The sequence below is a fragment of the Castor canadensis genome, chromosome 11, assembly GCF_047511655.1.
Source record: "Castor canadensis chromosome 11, mCasCan1.hap1v2, whole genome shotgun sequence".
Taxonomy (NCBI): Eukaryota; Metazoa; Chordata; class Mammalia; order Rodentia; family Castoridae; genus Castor; species Castor canadensis.
In genome coordinates this window covers 70,412,688-70,431,584 of record NC_133396.1, presented here as the reverse complement: position 1 = coordinate 70,431,584, position 18,897 = coordinate 70,412,688, and the positions used below count along the sequence as shown (strand labels likewise).

The 18,897-nt window shown below is 39.3% G+C and overlaps 2 protein-coding genes across 2 annotated transcripts in view; one reads left to right on the top strand and one right to left on the bottom strand.

Moving 5' to 3' along the window:
• LOC109674272 (thyroid receptor-interacting protein 11-like) overlaps positions 1-18,897 on the bottom strand; it is a 939,645-nt gene that overhangs the window by 344,375 nt on the left and 576,373 nt on the right.
• On the top strand, positions 10,469-16,336 carry Cfap144 (cilia and flagella associated protein 144). The gene is made up of 4 exons (XM_020187441.1): positions 10,469-10,601; positions 11,692-11,751; positions 12,935-13,038; positions 16,226-16,336. Exons 1-4 carry the CDS (start codon positions 10,469-10,471, stop codon positions 16,334-16,336), a joined length of 408 nt encoding a protein of 135 aa, XP_020043030.1.

Here is an 18,897-nt window from a genome sequence, read left to right as displayed (position 1 = left end):
TTCAAAATAAGTAGGTTTTAGAATGGTAGTCACATGCTTCCTATAATTCAACATAATCTAGCATTATGAGCTAAAATGTTTCTTCCAATTAAAAGCTCTGTAGATTGGGAGTAATCTTTTGAAATACAGATTAATTTAGAATAGGAGTTAAATTTTTTGATTAAATTCAGCATAATACATCCTGAGTAGCTACAATGAATGTTTCTCTAGTATATAAATGGTGATATATAGGGATTAATCCTTTCGATGGTTGGATTAATTCAGATTGTGGATATTATTATGCAGGATTTTCAACTTTCTAACTATATTGGTTTGAGAAAGTGTGTTACGTATTCCCATGAAACTTAGAATAATACATCACTATGAGTTAAATGAATGTTTCTCCCAGTTAACAATGGTGATCCATAAGAAGTAAATTCTATGCAACAGAGACTCAATTTGAGCAGTTGCCATTACTTTCAGAAATTCAAACTTGTAACTAGTTGGTTTTAGAGTGGAGGTTATGTGTTTCTATAAAATGCTGCATCATACAGCATTACAAGCCACAATGAATGGTTCTCCCATGTAAAAATAGTGATTTATGGGAATTTATCACATGAAACAAGAGCTCAATTCCAGGATTTGAACTTTCTCCCCCACATTCAACCTTCCTTATAATTAAGTTGGTTTAAGAATGGGAGTGAGGATCCAACATGGTGACTAGAGGGAGGAAGTAGACAGCATAAGCTTCATAAATCAAAAATCTTGCTGAGATGCTGGAATCACACTTGGCAGAAGAAAACCACCAAAAAGAAGCAAAACTCTGACACCCCTAATCCCCAGCCCATACAAAGCTTCTCCATGTCACACTACACTAAGTAAACAGGAGGGCTCCCACACCACCAGATGCTGGCTCCAAACCTGCTTGGAGACACAAACCAACTGGTGAGCAAATAAGTGGCATGCAGTATTCCCACAGCTACCTCTGAGATACACCAGCATAGCCCCCTGGACAGACTGAATGCCTCCCAGCAAAAAAAATGAATAATAAACAAAGAACTAAAAAGGAACATGCAGCAGAGGGGACAGGGTGCTCTGAGCACACCAGAGAAGTGGGGAGGGACAAGAAGCTGACCCTGCATGAACTTTCAGTAAACAGCCTAGAAAAGCAGATGAGCTGACAGTAAGTGGGGGATGAGCCATTGTCTGAATTAGGGCAGACAGTGGTCTACAAAGCTTGTCCCCTGACCCAACCACCTGGCAAGACTACAACAGAGGTACTGCTTAAATACCAACACAAGGGAGGAGTAACACCAGAACTATTAAGAAAAATTCTATTGTTCCTGAACCTGGAATTTTTTTTCTTTCTCTCTGTTTGTCTTGTTCACTGTTTGTTTGTCCACCATCTCTCCCTGTTGATTTCTTTGGCTCCCTCTTTTTTTGTTACTTTTTCTTTTTTCTCTTTCTTTCTTAGTTTCATTTGTTTTACTATTGTAAGTTAGCTAATACTAAATTACACAAAGACCAGGAACAGAAACATCACCAAGTGGAATGATTGGAAGATGAAAAAGGGATGGAAACAATTCTCAACCAAAAAATTAGTACAGGATTCAGAGGGAAATGAAGAAAACAGATACCCAGTCCAGACTTCAACAAAACAAAGATAGACTATCCCAAAGAATGCAACAAAGCCCAGAAGAAAAACGTGAATGAAGAAATCCTGCAAGAAATGACTAAGAACTTCATGGAGATATTACTAGAAAAAGTCAACAGAAATGTGCAGAAGGCACTCAAGAATTTCCAAGACAATAAAAATAAAGACTATTGGAAGACACAAAAACAAATAAATGAATTCATAGGACCCCTAAAAAAATACTAAAGTGAAATAGAGAACACCATAAGGGAGATAAATGAATTAAAGATGAATATTGACAATATTAATAAGGAAGTGACCCATGATATGGAAAACCTCAGAAAAAAGAATGAAACACAAATACAAAACACAATGAAAGGCCACTAAAGCAGACTATAACAAGCAGAAGACAGAATCTCAGAACTTGAAGATGAAATGGAAATTAAAGGAAAAACTGAAGAACAATTATTGAAACAACTCAAAACCTGTGAAAGGAAGATGCAAGAACGCACTGATTCCATCAAAAGACCAAACCTGAGAATCATGGACATTGAAGAAGGAGAAGAAGTACAAGCAAAAGGAATTCATAGTATATTCAACAAAATAATAACAGAAAATTTCACAAATCTAGAGAAAACAGTGCCCATTCAGGTACAGACGCCTCCAGGACATCAAACAAACTTGACCAAAATGGAATTGCTCCACAACATATTATCATTAAAACAACAAGCACAGGGAATAGAGAAAGAATGTTGAAGGCTGTAAGAGAGAAAATACAAATAACATACAATGGTAAACCCATCAAAATCACAGCAGATTTCTCAATGGAAAACATAAAATCAAGAAGAGCATGGAGTGAGATATTCCAGGAACTAAAGGAAAATAAGTTCAACCCTAGGATTCTCTACCCAGCAAAATTATCATTCATAATAGATGGATCAATAACAGTCTTCCATGATAGGCAGAAACTAAACAAAATATGACCACCAAGCCACCACTACAAAAGATTCTTCATGGAATTCTACACACAGAAGATGAAAGCAAACAAAATGATGAAAGGACAGGCATTGCCAAACCACAAGAGAATAAAAGGCAAGAAAGTAGAGAGGAACATTGATTCAGCTGTACACAATCAAGCCCTTAAATGACAAAGACAACTAAATGACAGGAATCACCACATACCTATAAATACTAACACTGAATGTTGATAGACTTAATTCCTCCATCAAAAGACACCATTTGGCAAACTGGATTAAAAAGCAAGATCAGTTGGATACAGGAGACCCATCTCACAGACAGAAACAAGCACTTGCTTAGCAAGAAAGACTGGAAGAAGATTTACCAAGCCAATGGACCCTGAAAACAGGCAAGAGTAGCAACACTTCTCTCTGACAAAGTAGACTTTAAATTTACATTGATCAAACGAGATAAAGAAGGACATTCCATACTAATAAAAGGGGAAATACATCAAAAGGAAACAATAATTGTCAACCTATATACACCCAACATCAATGCACCTAATTTCATCAAGCATACTCTGAAAGACCTAAAAACATATACCAACACAGTGGTAGTGGGAGACTTTAATACCTCCCTACCAACAGATAGGTCATCCATACAAAAAAATCAATAAAGAAAACCAAGATCTTAATCACACCATAGATCAAATGGACCTAGCTGATGTCTACAGAATATTTCATCCAACTTTGCATAATATACATTCTTCTCAGCAGCTCAAGGAACTTTCTCCAAAATTGATCATATCTTAGGGCACAAAGCAAGCCTCAGAAATATAAGAAATAGAAATAATCTCATGCATTCTATCTGATCACAATGCTTTAAAACTAGAAGTAAACTACAAAACAACAGTAGAAAACATGCAAACAGTTGGAAGCTGAACAACACATTGCTCAATGATCACTGGGTCAGTGATGAAATAAAGGAGGAAATTAAAAGGTTCCTGGAAGTTAATGAAAATGAAAACACAATCTACTGGAACCTATGGGACAAGGCAAGGGCAGTCCTGAGAGGAAAGTTTATAGCCATGAGTGCATATATTAAAAGGATAGAAAGATCTCAAATCAATGACTTAATGCATCACTCAAAGTCCCAGAAAAACAAGAACAAGCAAATCCCAAAACAAGCAGAGAGAAAAAATAAATACAAGAGCTGAAATCAATGAAATAGAAACAAAAAAAACTATACAAAGAATCAATGAACCAAAAAGTTGGTTCTTTGAAAAAATAAATAAGATTGACAGACCCATGAGAAACCTGACTAAAATAAGGAGACAAAAAAACAAAATCAGTAAATCAGAACTGCAAAAAGGGAGATAACAAGAAACACCACGAAAATCCATGAAATCATCAGAGACTGTTTTGAGAACCTACATTCTAATAAATTTGAAAATCTTGAAGAAAAATAGATATTTCTAGATACTTGTGACCATCCAAAATGTAACCAAAAGGCATTAATCACCTGAAAAGGTCTGTAGCACAAAATGAAATTGAAGCAGCAATAGTATCAGAAAAAAGAAATGTCCAGGACCTGATGGACTCTCTGCTGAATTCTATTATTATGTTTAAAGAAGAACTAATACCAACCCTCCTTAAACTGTTCCTTGAAATAGAAATGGATGGAAAACTGCTTAACTCATATTATAAAGCCAGTATTAACTCATCCCAAAACCAGACAAAGACACCTCCAAAAAGAACTAAAGACCAATCTCCTTAATGAACACCGATGCAAAAATCTTCAATAAAATAATGGCAAACCAAATTCAACATCACATCAGAATGATCATTCATCACAACCAAGTTGGCTTCATCCCAGAGATGAAAGGGTTGTTCAACATACATAAATCTATAAATGTAATGCAGCACATTAATAGAAGCAAAGACAAAAACCACTTGATCATCTCAATAGACGCAGAAAAAGCCTTTGACAAGATCCAATACCACTTCGTGATAAAAGCTCTAAGAAAAGTAGTAATAGAAAGAAAGTGCCTCAACATTGTAAAGACTATATATGAAAAACCTACAGCCAACATCATACTAAATGGTGAAAAACTGAAACCATTTGCTCTAAAATCAAGAATGAGACAAAGGGGCCCACTATCCCCACTCCTATTCAACATGGTATTGGAATTCCTCACCAGAGCAATAAGGCAACAAGAAGAAATAAAAGGAATAGAAATAGAAGCTGTCAAAATATCCCTATTTGCAGACAATATGATCCTATACCTGAAGACCCAAAAAACTCTACCCAAAAGCTCCTAGACACGATAAACAGCTATAGCAAGCTACCAGGATACAAAATCAACTTACAAAAATCATTAGCTTTTTTATACACCAACAATGAACAAACTGCAAAAGAATATACAAAAACAATTCCATTTACAATATCCTCAAAAAAAAAAATCAAATACCTAGGAGTAAACCTAACAAAGGATGTGAATGACCTCTACAAGGAGAACTACAAACCCCTGAAGAAAGAGATCGAGGAAGACTACAGAACGTGAAGAGTTTTCCCATGCTCATGTATAGGCAGAATCAACATAGTAAAAATGGCTACATTACCAAAAGCAATGTACATGTTTATTGCAATTCCCATCAAAATCCCAATGACATTCATCAGAGAGACTGAAAAATCTACCCTAAAATTCATTTGGAAACACAAGACACAGCCATATTCAGCAAAAAGAGCAATGCAGGAGGTATCACAATACCCGACTTCAAGCTATATTAAAAAGCAATAGCAATAAAAATGTCATGGTACAGACATGAAGACCAATGCAACAGAACAGAGGACCCAGATATGAATCCACACAACTATGCCCAACTTATTTTCGACAAAGGCAATAAAAATACATGATTGAAAAAAGACTGCCTTGTCAACAAATGCTGTTGGAAAAGTGGTTATCCATCTGTGAAAAACTGTAATCAATCTGCAAAAAAGTGGATCAAGGACTGAAATATCAGACCCGAAACTCTGAAGTTAGTCTAGGAAAGAGCAGGAAACACTCGGGAAGTAATAGGTATAGCCAAGGACTTCCTCAATAGAACCCCAGAAGCTCAGCATCTAAAAGAAATGATGGACAAATGGGACTTCATAAAATTAAAAAGCTTCTGTACAACAAAAGAAATGGTCTCTAAACTGAAGAGACAACCCACAGAGTGGGAGAAAATATTTGCCAGCTATACATCAAACAAAGGACTAATAACCAGAATATACAGGGAACTTAAAAAACTAAATTCTCCCAAAATCAATAAGTCCGTAAAGAAATTGGCAACTGAACAATACAGAAGTTTCTCAAAAGAAGAAATTCAAATCACCAAAAAACATATGAAAAAGTTCTCACCATCTCTAGACATAAAGGAAATGCAAATCAAAACCACACTAAGATTACACCTCATCCCTGTTAGAATAGCCATCATCAAAGACACCACTAACAGCATGTGTTGGTGAGGATGTGGTGAAAAAGGAACGCTTGTACACTGCTGACAGGAATGCAAACTAGTACAACCACTCTGGAAAAAAATTTGCAGACTTCTTAAAAATCTAAACATAGATCTGCCATATGATCCAGCAATCTCACTCCTGGGGATACACCAAAAGAATGCAACACAGGTTACTCCAAAGGCACCTGCACACCCATATTTACTGCAGCATTTTTCAACCAAGTTATGGAAATAGCCAAAATGCCCCATTTCTGACAAACGGATTAAGAAAATGTGGTATTTATACAGAATGTAATTTTACTCAGCCATGAAGAATTAAATCTTACCATTCACAAGTAAATGGATGTGACTGCTGAACAGTCACATTCTGAGCGCGGTTAGCCAGGCTCAGAAGACCAAAAATCATATATTCTCCCTCATATGTGGACTTTTGATCTAGAGCAAATACAGCAATGTAATTGGACTGGGTGTCATGATAAGGGGAGAGCACATACGGGAGGTATGGGGATAAATAAGGAACTTAAAACATAAGTGTTGGATGTCCCCACTGCAAAGGAACTTATACAGAAACCTTAATGCAATAGAGGTCAATATCAGAAGGGGAACAGGAACTAGTGAAAAGGTCAGTTTTAGATGAATCAACTTGGGTTGTAACACATTTGTACATGGAAGCAATGCTAGGAATCTCTCTGTATAGCTATCTTTAACTCAACTAGCAAAAACACTTTGTCTTTCTTATTATTGCTTACGTTTTCTTTTCCACAAAATTAGAGATAAGGGCTGAACAGGTTCTTCCCGGAAGTGAGGGAAGCAGGGGGTAGGGGGTAGAAATGGCCCAAACATTGTATGCCCATGTGAATAAATGAATCAAAAAAGAGAAGAATAGAACAGCAGCAGCACAGTTGATGCTTAGTAACCACCACCTCCACACCCACCCAGCTCCCCAGACTCCTTAGTCAAACAATAGTCACTAAGTAGTTTATGAGAAGAACTATCCCTCTGTGTTCTCATAGCTTCCTTGTAGGGATTTAGGGACTGTTGGAAAAATCAGGTGAGGAGAACTAAGCCATGGGTTAATTAGGATACTTTTCTTTCCTATTGGAAATGTGATGAACAAAATGGATTTTTTTTTCAGTTAAAAACTACATTTTTACAGAGCCCCTCAAAACAGTTGTATTTCCTAAAGTTGGTGTGATTGGATGTTGAATTGTTTGTGTGTGTGAACTTAAATGGTTTGGTTGTTTCCACCACAAAACCCCAGGATTCTAGAAAGGAGGGAAGAAGCCAACACTGAACGCATTTCCAGCCTCTACTCCTCATTCCAAAAACAAATTCTGGGACAAGGGTTCTTCCTCTCTAGGTCAGTCTCTAATTTTTCAGGAAGTCAAGGCTTCATCTCCAAAAATAGAAGATACTATATGCATCCATCTATTCTAAAGCAAAACTATATTAGGTAGTCTCTCAGTTCATATTTGGTTCTCACATTCTAGAATGCATTATGCTCAGAACTCATAGAAATATGCTGAAAGATATAGTGTGTTGATAGGCATACAATTTGTCATGCTATAGGGACACAAACTGGCTGGTGAGGCCCATTTATTGAACCCAGTGTATGGGGTATGCACACTTCATCATGGGCATTCAGTTATGGGTTGATGTGCAAGATGACTATTGCAGCAAGTCTGGCAAGAGCTCAGTTACTACTTTGGACTCATTTTACCTATGTGAGTGGCTCAGAGTGCTTTGTTAAAATATGACAAGAAAGCTATCTCAAATCCCATCACACTCCAGCTTTCTCTTCTCTCTGTTCCTTCATTCCTCATTATCCATCCCTCCTTCTTTCCCTGTTTCCTCTGGCTTCCAGCTCTTAGCTTTCTCTCCAATCCAATCCTTCCCTTTCTGCTTTCTGCCTTACTGGTTTCTTTCCTATGATGAATGCTGTCTGATCTCACTACTGTTTCCTAAGGCTCTCCCTGTCCAGCTCCTCTGCTCCTTCCAAACTATCCACTCACTCCCCTTTATCTTGTTCCCATTTATTGTCACTCTTCCATTTTTGCCACTCCTCTTCCCCTTCACCCTTCTTTCTAGTTTCCTATTCTCCAGTCCCTATTGATTATGCAGCAACCCCCAGCAAGACTGATGGTTCACAAAAGTCATCCAGGAGAAATGTTTTCCTATCACTGGCACAGTTAAGAATTGCCAGAACTGTGTATTCCTCAAGCTTGCCATGGGGAACATAGGGATTTCAGATTAGTAGGCCAGCATTCAGTCTGGACCATTTCTCTGGTTAGTTACAAAACCACTTTCCATAACCAGCTCCTGGTTATCTTAATACTGTCTGTAGTTATTCTTTATCCTATCTTTGGAATCCTCTTCAAATGTCAGAGATAACTTTAACAGTTTCATTTTTCCAGAGAGTTTGTTCCTTTTCTCCCTTTCCTGATCAGCCAGCACATTTGTAAGCGATTCACTGTGGAACTTGGTCTACAACCTTAGAGCAAGCTGCAGGCACAGTGACAGACAAGACAGAAGAGAGGGAAATAAGAAATCTAAGGGAGTTGTCCTATGATCAGTCCTAAGTTAAAATGAGTGCAAGCAAGGGTGACCCTGAGAACTCATATAGGGCACACATGGCCCCTGCTATAACTAGATGGTATGTTAGCAAAATACCTGAGAAAAGCAACTTAAATGAGGAAAAGTTTATTTTGCCTCATGGTTGCATAGGTTTCAGTTCATGGTCAAATGCCTCCATTAACTTGGGCCCACAGTTAGTCAGAACATGGTATAAGACACTGCCTACCTCATGATGGAAAGGAGGCAGAAAGAGAGAGGAAGTGGCTGAGGAGAAGAAACACTTCAAGGCATGCCTCCAGTGATCTACTTCCTCCAACTAGGCCCCACCTTAAGGCTCCCATCTCATCTCAATAATGCCATCAAAATATTAATCCATCAATTGACTGACCCATTGATGGAAGTCAGAGCACTCAGATCCAATCATAGTGTCATCTCAATAGTGTCATCACTCAATAGTGTATGTATATACACACAGAGAAAGAGAGAAATATTGAATTAGTGGGTCTGTTTTAGGGGACTACAGGAGGCAGAAGAGCAAAAGAAAATGTTAGAGAATGAAACATATGGAAACATTCCATCTATATATGAATCTAATGTAATATAAATGCACTGTAAGCTGTTAGATGGTGGGGGAAGCAGGGTAATAAAGAGTAAATGATGGGGGTTGATCTAATTAAAGCATAATATGTACATGTCTAAGATGCCAGGGTGAAACCCCCTTGGACTATCAAAATACACTCTAAGAAGCAAGGGGCAGGTCTTTTCCAGAGTAGGTACCAGTGGGAGGAGGTAGAACATAAGGTAAGGTTGAATGAGGGTGAATATGATGGATGTACTTTGTATTCATAAATGAAGACAGAAGAATGAAATTGTTATTGGAAGGGGGAGGGGAGAAGATGGAGAACGATGGAGAGGGTAAATAAAACTGAGATATATTGTAAGCACATATGTAAATATCATGATATACCCCTCTGTACAACTACTATATGCCAATAAAAAAGAAAAATAAATCAAAATAAACTATTACATAACTCATCCAAAGGGGTTGAATTCATAGAAACAGAAAATCAAATGGTGTTTGAGGGGGCTGGAGGAAGGGTGATAGAGAGACTAAGGTGTGAGAAAAAGTTCTGGAGATGGGGTTCACACTTGAGTACATTTCACACTGATCTCTATACTCAAAACTAGCTCAGATGGAAAATTAGATATGATGTGTATATTTCCACAATTAAAAAATAAAAATAAATTAATTACAAAGTAATTGAGTTAATTAGAATAGCAAAAGGTGATTCTGTCTATATTATAAATAGTATTTTTCAGATGTGAAACCACAATATGGTTTTGTTGTTGCTGGTGCTGATTTTTGTTGCTATTGTTGTTTGTGTGTAAAATAGGCATACAGGATTTTGATTCTGGGCATTTGTTTTCAAGTTAGAGAGGTTTCTGTCTCCTCCCTTCACCTTTTTAGGGAAACAATTGGCCAAAACGAAGTGTAATCATCATTTTTTACCTTCGTGGGTCTTTTATTGGACTTTGAGACCGTTCCTGTTTAAGTCCAGGGGTGGCTGTAGTAACCAGTTGAGTCCCAGTGAATCCAGCCCCTAATCAGGGAAGGGATGGTAGCAATGCTGCATGCCTGAGTAAGCACAGCCTAGGGGAGGGTGGTACTGTCTAGCAGAGAATCCTTGCTTGGAGACAAAAGGAGCACTGTTGCCTGGAGACAGAAAGAACACGGTTACCTGGAGATTCAGAAGGCTCATGACTGGCAGAGGTGCCTAAACGGCATTTAGAGAGCCTGACCGCACTGAGCAGAAACAAGGCAATGGCGGGACACCAGAAGGAAAAGGTGACCCAGGATGAAGTTCATCAGAACCAGATTTTGCGGGAACTATACCTCAGAGAGCTGCGAACTCAAAAGCTCTACACGATGTATCACGTAAATCCCCTGAGCAAAGGTGAGGGGCATAGAAGGTGACGGTGAGCATGAGGTGGAGGGAGAGAGGAAGGATCCCTGGGAGCTGTGGACCTCAGGCCACCACGAGAATGGAAGATTTTTGCCCCTTGCCCTAGGAAAAGTGGAATGGTGACTTTTGAGGGGCCATGCCACACCTCACAGAAGACACACTAGATACATTAAGGTGCAGCCAACTTCATGACTGCATATTTTGGGTGTAGAATAACGGTGAATGGCTTTTTATACTTTTGCTTTTAAAATAATTATATTTTTCAGGGTTTTTAATGGGGATTTTTTTTTGTTTGTAATTGGGTTCTATTTTAATATGCTAAGGTGTGTGTGTGTGTGTGTGTTTTAATCTTATTGTAGACCCCTTCAGAAAGTTCAGGAGTAGTGGACACTGGTCAGAGTGCTCCCTTCCCCTAATAAAGCCACCTGACCCGTCATAGCAATCACTGTGCACTCTCATTGATGGTTTCATCTGGTCCTATCACATCAGCTTCCCCTCACTGCCACTGGCCTCAAATGCACTCCTGACCTCTATTCCCAACCACCCTCCAGCTACCTTTCCTGGATCAACTCACAGGTTCATCAAACTTGCTAACTGGAAAGCTAACCTGAACCCTATCCCTTACCTTCTCCTACTCCAGAACCCCCTGTCTCGGTAAAAGGCACCTTAGGCTTCGCTCTCCTTAGTGAGAATCCTGGCAGTGTCCTCAGTGGCTCTTCTCCCCATTCCACACATTTATGGAGTCACAAATCCTACTTATAATTTAACATTTCTCTCACCCAGTCTTTCCTGTGTTGCTCCTCAGTGAAAGACATGTGGAACTCCTTTCCACTTAATCAATCCCAACCTTTAAATAGCACCTGAATCTTCCTTTCTCTATCCTTACTCACAAAGCCTTTACAGGGACCTAGTCACTCTGTCCTGTATTGTCTGATAGGCTATTGTACTTCCCTCCAAATCTGCCCCTGAAACTCTCCCTATATTCTTGATATGCTAAAAGACTCATTTGACTTTGTCAAATCCCTTTAGAGGGGACAGAGAATTATATTATAACATGAACTGTGGTGCTGTTTTTCTCTAGTTCATACAATTGCCAGAAAGCCCATGTCATGGCATGATAACTTGGAGGAACCTGAAGATGGTAAGAACACCATGAGATTTATTACAGAGAGGCAGACTGACTGCAGAGACCTCCCAGGCTTTGTCAACTTGGACAAACATGAGGTCCTCATATTTGATCCTTGAAACTGCATTCATAATAACCAAGCTCACAAGACACTGACATATTAAACCATAATACCAACTTATAAATTGTCAAGCCAACAAACATTTAGACATTCGTTCAAACATTTAGATATTGCAAGCTCAGTTTCTAAAGTTTTAATCCTGGTGCTGCCATTCACTAACTGAGTGACTTTGAGTAAGGTATTAACCTCTCTGAGCTTATTTTGTAGGGTTGTTATAAGGATTAAACAAAATAATGCAACTTCTTAGAACAGTATAAGGAACATTGTGCTCAGGAAATGTTAGTTATTATTATTTTCATACTTACCCTGTGCCAGTCAATTGTATGGGGCTGGATGGTAAGATCTTATAGTCTGATGAAGTAGACAAATGAGCAGACTTGCAAGTACCTAGGTAAGCAAATAGGGAATCGCACAAGTGTGTCGATGGCATAGGAAAGAGGTGCCTCTGACAGGCAGTGGAGTTCGAGGAAGTTTTCTTAGAGAAGGTGATCATAGGCTGAGGTGGAGCATGTCAGGTGGAAAAGTCTGGGAAGGATCTTCTGCACTATATATAAGGCACAAAAATGAGAAACACCATCAAGGTCTGAGAACTGCATGCACTGTGGCCTTTGTTTTTGCTGCCTAGAGTATACTTTTTCTTTCCTTCTTCCCAGGACTGCCTCTGCTTGGCATTCAAAGAAGACTTCTCTCACCAACCTATCCAAAATAGCTGCCCTTGCTTCTCATGCCCCTTCGCCTACCCCTTTCTCCACATCATGAATCACTGTTTTCACCTTCTGGGAAATGTGCACACCTGAATATTGCATCCCATGTCCCTCTATCTCCAGGAGGACAAGGCTTATGTCTGTCTTGCCTGGTGCTCATCGCCCAGGACCCAGAACAGTGCCTGGTGCAGTTTGTGTTCAATGCATTTGTTGAAAAATAAGTAAAGAATGTGACAGTTTTTTCTGGAGGCTGTATTAAGCTTCTGAGGCCAATGTTCTGCTTCTAAGTAACAGTGTGGCCAGAGAAAAGGACACAAGAACACATGCTGACCCCAAATTCTTACACCTTTCTAACACATGCCCCATCTTCCAGTCAGGTTTCTAAATCTCATTCACCATGCTGCACAGGAACCAAGGAAGAAATACCCAGAGACTCAGACAGAAAGTCAAGAAATAGGATGGGACACAGAGCCCTTGGTAAGCATGACTTCCTAGTTGGCACTAAAACAGTGGAAACATGGGTGTTAGGCAAGAGGACAGAGGCAGGAGCCAGATTTGCCTGGGTTTGAATTATGGCTTCAACTTACTAGTTGTGTGACCTTGGGTAAGTTGCTAAGCTGTCTTATAACTCAGCTTCCTTGTCATATAATGAAGATATTATAGTATTTATCTAATAGGATTGTTGTGCTTAGTCAGCTTTCCATTGCTATAACAAATATCTGAGGAAAAACAACTAAAAGGAGGAAAGATTTATTTTTGATTCATGGTTTTAGAGGTTTCAGTGAATAGGATTGACTCCATTACTTTGGGCCTAATGTAGGCAAAACATCATGGTAGAGAGAGCATGATGGAGCAGAGATGCAACTTCATGGTGCCCCGGCACAAGAGAAAGACCAGTAGGGCCCAGGAACAAGACACCCTTAAAAGGCATTATCCCAGTGATCACCTTCTTGCAACCAAGTCTACCTCCCACCACCTCCCAATGATGCTGTCAAATTATTAATCTATCCATGGGCCAATCCAAAGATTAATTTAGAGCCCTCATGATTCACTCACCTGTCAATGATGGGGTTCACCTTTCTGTGAAGATATTTCACATGCAAACCATAAGAAAGAGTAAATTAAATAATATTTGTAGCCTAGAAGTGTTTGACATATATTAAATGCTCAATAAATGTGAACTGGGTTACTATGATGCTGATGGGGAAGAAAAGAAAGGAGGATACAGAGCCCAGCTTAGATCTAAACAGGTGCTAATCATGGTCCCTTGGTTTGATGTCCTTTGCCTTTAACCACTGAATAACTTTCAAGTGTCTGCTCTTCCCAAGAATTCTCTGTACCCTGAGATCCACTACTACTCCAGGAGCTTGGCTTCTCATCCATAATACAACTCTAGTTTTGTATATGTGGCTCAGTTGCAAGATTACTTCATGGAGATTTGAGTAAAAGGCTCAGTAAGTCCAGGTTTTGCCATTGAGAAGCTGCTTATTTGCAATGGCTCCTCTTTAGACATCAGGAGTGGCCTGGGAGAAAGGAAACTGCAAGAGAAAGGGAGAGGATACCAGCAGAGCCCAAGGACCTACACGGAAAAGGACTCAGTCCAGAATGAGAGAAGCATGGCTAGAGAGCTTAATAAATAGTGACCACCACCAGGGAAAAATGAGAAGAGGTATGAGGTCTAACTGAGTGAATGTGATGGAAGGATACTGAAAAAATCAATTAATGGCTTTAACTGAAAATGGAGAATGGATCAAAGAGCACAAGGAAGATTTTATTCAAATAGGGGACTATTCCCATAGATATATGTACCAGAATGGGATTTTTCAGTTGGGGAAAAAATTGGGCTCAGCTCTAAACACAGCATGAAGAAATGGGAATTTGTGCAGAAAGATCAAGGCGTTGGGGTTCAATAGATGAAAAATTACTAACAAGGAAGCATCATGACTAAGAAGGATTCTGACTAACCTGACCTAACAATGTTCTTGCTGAAAACATGGCAGGGTGGTCAGACTTCACTGAGGGATAGCAGAGAATGAAGATCTTGATCAAATACTGAGAGTGATCAGAAGTTGATGGTGGGTAGTTCTGATTAAACTGGCCTAGAAGGAGTTTTATTAGCCTGAGAAACACTTGGTCAATGAGAGACTCTTTGTCAAGTGAGGAGGATTGGGCAGGAAAAGAAGTTGAGGTAAAGATAGAAATGAGGTAAATTAAGTTATTGGGAAATTTAGAACAATATTACAAACCACAAGTCATTTAACTCATTTCTCCTTTCTCTAAAAGGGTAAACATCTGGCACCTATGGGTGAAAATTAAGAACATAGAAATATTGCATATTTGACCTTCTAGGACATTTCATGGCAACTTCATCACATACAACAGGAAGGATAAGGGTGACTGACTGCTCAAGCCTGTCCTGATCACAACCTTCTAGGCCTTGCAGATAAAAATACCATATTTGTCCAGTTGTAAGGGGTCTAGAAGTACTCCATGCTTATTCATTATTACAACTTTGAAGATGATGGCATCAGATGACATTGATGACATAGTAAGGAGGCACCCCCCCACAAAAACCATTAGAACCAGATGTTGTAGAACCAACCATAAAAGGCATTAAACTAGAGATCCACTGATGTGGTTAGAGGCAGGTATACTTGATTTACACTTAAAGAAACATCTTTGCTTCCTAACAGGACTACCCCAAACTTATTATGGACCTCCATGCTCCATGAGCACCTCTCAACCTAATGCCTCCTGAAAACATTGGCTGAAAATATATCATTTAATCTTCCAGTGTACTCCAACCCATTTTTGTTTTAGTTATTTTCCTAGGGCTGTCCTGTGACTGTAGTCCTCCTACCTCTGCCTCTTGCATAACTGGGATTATAGGCATAGGCCACCATACCTCATTTGTTCCTTGAATTAGGGTCTCACTAACTTTTTAGGCTGGCTAGCCTGGAATGGTGATCTTTATATTTCTGTCTCCCAAGTACTCATAACAGGTGATACCCACTGCACATGTCTGCTCGTTAAATCTTTGGTGATTTTCTTGATAATGTTTATTTTATTGTGAAATTTTATGATAGTTACCATGTTATTATGTACTTTTTCATTGTCATATCACTTTTTACTTCTAAACAGTTCTCTTTTTAAATACTCTTTATAAGTTTATTAATAAGCTTCCAATTACAAAATTTAAAAACTACCAATGTAGTTTCTGTAACATCTGTGAGTCAGAGTATTCACTTTCACTCAGTACTCAGGGCTCTTTGTTGGTCCTTCAAAAAACTCATTCTCTCTGTCAACAAATATGTATTGAACACCTAGAATGTGCTGGATACTGTATTAGGAGCTGGGGCTACACTAAGACAGATGCAGCACCTCCCCATTAGGAGCTTACTTCTAGTGGTGGGGTCCTCAGGTGAGGCCTCAAATTTTGGCAGTGGGAAATACCTCAGCTTTGCATAAGTTATTCTCCTTCAATCTTATGACTTTTGATATAGGTGTTGACATCTCCATGTCACAAGCAGGGTTTAGCAAGGAAAAGTACCTGCTGCCATACATCAGGAGAGTAGGTTTGATTCAAGCCCAAGTTCATCTGACTCAAACCCATGTTATCTCCCTTCTAGACAGACTTCTTTCTGATCCTGAACTTTCTCTCTAGGTCAACCCAGAACGCAATGACCGCAGAATGAACCATTTCAGGGTCTACAATGACATCACTCTGTACAAGGCTAAAATGTGGAGCTTGGGAGAAGATGATCGCCACAAGTAGTGAGCCAGTGGTGGAGGGAATAATTGTACTGAATTCCCAACATGTGCAGTCTCCAGAAAAATAAATTTCTTTTTTAAAAAAACAAAATTACAACAGATCTTCTTTATGAATCATAGCTTCATTTATTATTCTAAAATTGAGCAGCTATCTAAATCAAAAATGTTTCAGGATACCATTCTACCAAATGGACCATTTATATTTGTAGCCAGGGAAAAGAAGTGCCCTCTAGAAAAGGGAAATGAGGTACAGTGCAGCCTGAGTAGTTACAACTTATGTCTATCTTATTTGAACATGGTTTGTACAGTTTGCAGCTTGTGACTGGCTGGGGTTCAGCTACTTGTTATAGAAAAGGTTACTGAGCTAACGTATTGGGTTAGGTTAGAGTTCACTATATATGGAGAAACTTTTAAGCCAAACTTAAAATATATAAGAGTAGCTATGGCAAAAGTTAACAATGTAAATCCATATCTGGCTTATCTTACTCTGAATTTCATTTTTCATTTTTGCCCAAGTCCACTAGTTCAAATCCTTAATCTTATAAATCAGTGTGAGAATTTTAGGTAAAGATGGCATACTACATACATGAAATGCATTTTTCTGACATCCCAAACACCAATAAAGGATGACGAAGAGATTAAAAGCTAATGTATGAATCCACAACAGAGAGAATCACAGGCAAACCCTTGCAATAAAAAAACAGAGACATTATTCATTCATTCATTCGGTCATTTAATTTATGTTATGGGGCCCAAATCCAGGTCCTTTCACAAGCTCTGCAAGTGCTCTAGTGCTAAGCTACCTGTCCAGGCTGAAGACATATTTAGGGAATAGAAAGCTTGATGTAGAGGTACTCCACACTCCTACACAAAATGCAAGCTTTCTGAGGGTACAGAGCCAGGGCCTGCCATAATTTTGGACACAGGTTCAGTACTCTGACACAGTGTGTATAAAGCAGAGAACTGTAAGTGAGCATTGCAAGTGAGCCTACAGTTTGTGCCACTCCACACACAGGTAGATTATATTTACCACAAGGAAGCTCGAGCCTTATTCTTGGAGAAATGGAAGAACATCATCCTGGGTTGGAGGGAGGGGTGAGCAATGAAAGTCTGCAAAAGGAAGGCTGAGCCCCCAGCCCATGTGCCTCCCATACACTACATTTTTTACATTGGGTTTGAAGAAGGAGTGCTCTTTGGAAAAATGAAGCAGCTTTAAGGAAAAGACTCCCATTTTACAATTTGAGGATCCTCTTTGGAGAGAGCTGGGAAAGGCTATTTTCCCACCATGCCTATAAGTATTCCTTCTGAGCTTCATCCTGCTTAGCTTGCTGCTGGTTCAAGCTATATCTCTATTTTCACCTGGGTCATGACATCTGCGGGTTATTCTTCAATCTCATGGCTTTTGATGTAGACGTTATTGGGCCATATTAACAAGAATCTGTTCTCTTACACCCTACAATGGCAATACTTAACCTGTTGAAAGGTTTAAGGCATGATGAATGGAATATATCTGCTCCTCATAAAGGTAACAAGGAAATGCTAGTAGTGTTCTACCACTTAAGCCCCTCTGCCAGTCCTCTCCTGCACACTTCAATGTCTGTGAGTCCATGGAGAAAAGGTGGAAGTACAATGGATGCAACACATCCACTCTTCATAAAACTAGGAAGGAATTTCCAGTGAGTGGAAAAAGCCAGCAAGGCAAGAAGTCAAAGGGAATCCCTACAGACACAAGAACCAGGATTCAAGGAATTGGTCATGAAGACAGGTGCTGAAGCTTAAGAAAGGAGAAATAAAACTGCAGAGGTAACTAAAGAGTTGGCAAATAAAAACAGGTTTGCTGTTACTAAAACCCCAAAAGAAAAGTATGAGTTCTAGAACATTAGTGACTTTTTCCTAGCTGCCATCAACCAATATCCTCAGTAGGCCACCAGGAGGACACTCTGTTTGTAGCAGTAAAGAAGTCAATGCTGACATTGAATGACATGCTTAGCATCTGTGAATCAGCTCAACTTTACAAGTAACAAAGACCACAAGAGGGAGCAGGCTGTGATCTTGCACTTGCTTAGAAACTATGCTGCAATGAAAATACCAGTAAAAGAAAGAAAGAAGCTGATCAAGGCTGAGAGGGCGACTGGATACTGGAGAAGAAAGGAGCAGGACTGTGAGAAATAGCAGGTTAAGGAAAGACCAGAGAGAAGCAAGGCCTCAGGATTCCCTTGAACAGTCCTTGGGTGAGGAAAAGTTAGACCATATGCAGCAACTTGGTTTGGTGATATCCAAGCTGGTTTTCCTGGAAGAATGCCTGAAACAAAGGAGCGGGGCAGAATGGCCTGGGTTAACAGAAATGCCTGGGTCAGTGAAGTGATAAACAATAAAGTTTCTCCAGCACTGCAGGTCCTGGAGATGAAAGTAACGATTCAAATTATCAGAACAACCCAAATGATAGAAATCTCATCTATAAATTACCAGCCAAATGCCTATTCAACAAAGCTGCTCTTTCATAGGTGGGAAGAATCACATCAGTGATTGGGCATCAGAATAGTTCAAACCCAGTAACTTTATCCT

Bases quoted from the DNA above. Each gene is read 5' to 3' on its own strand.
- Cfap144 (XM_020187441.1), top strand. From the start codon at position 10,469: ATGGCGGGACACCAGAAGGAAAAGGTGACCCAGGATGAAGTTCATCAG. The intron at 11,752-12,934 runs GTAAGAACACCA...CCCATCTTCCAG, and splicing joins CTTGGAGGAACCTGAAGATG to TCAGGTTTCTAAATCTCATT. The intron at 13,039-16,225 runs GTAAGCATGACT...CTTTCTCTCTAG, and splicing joins GATGGGACACAGAGCCCTTG to GTCAACCCAGAACGCAATGA.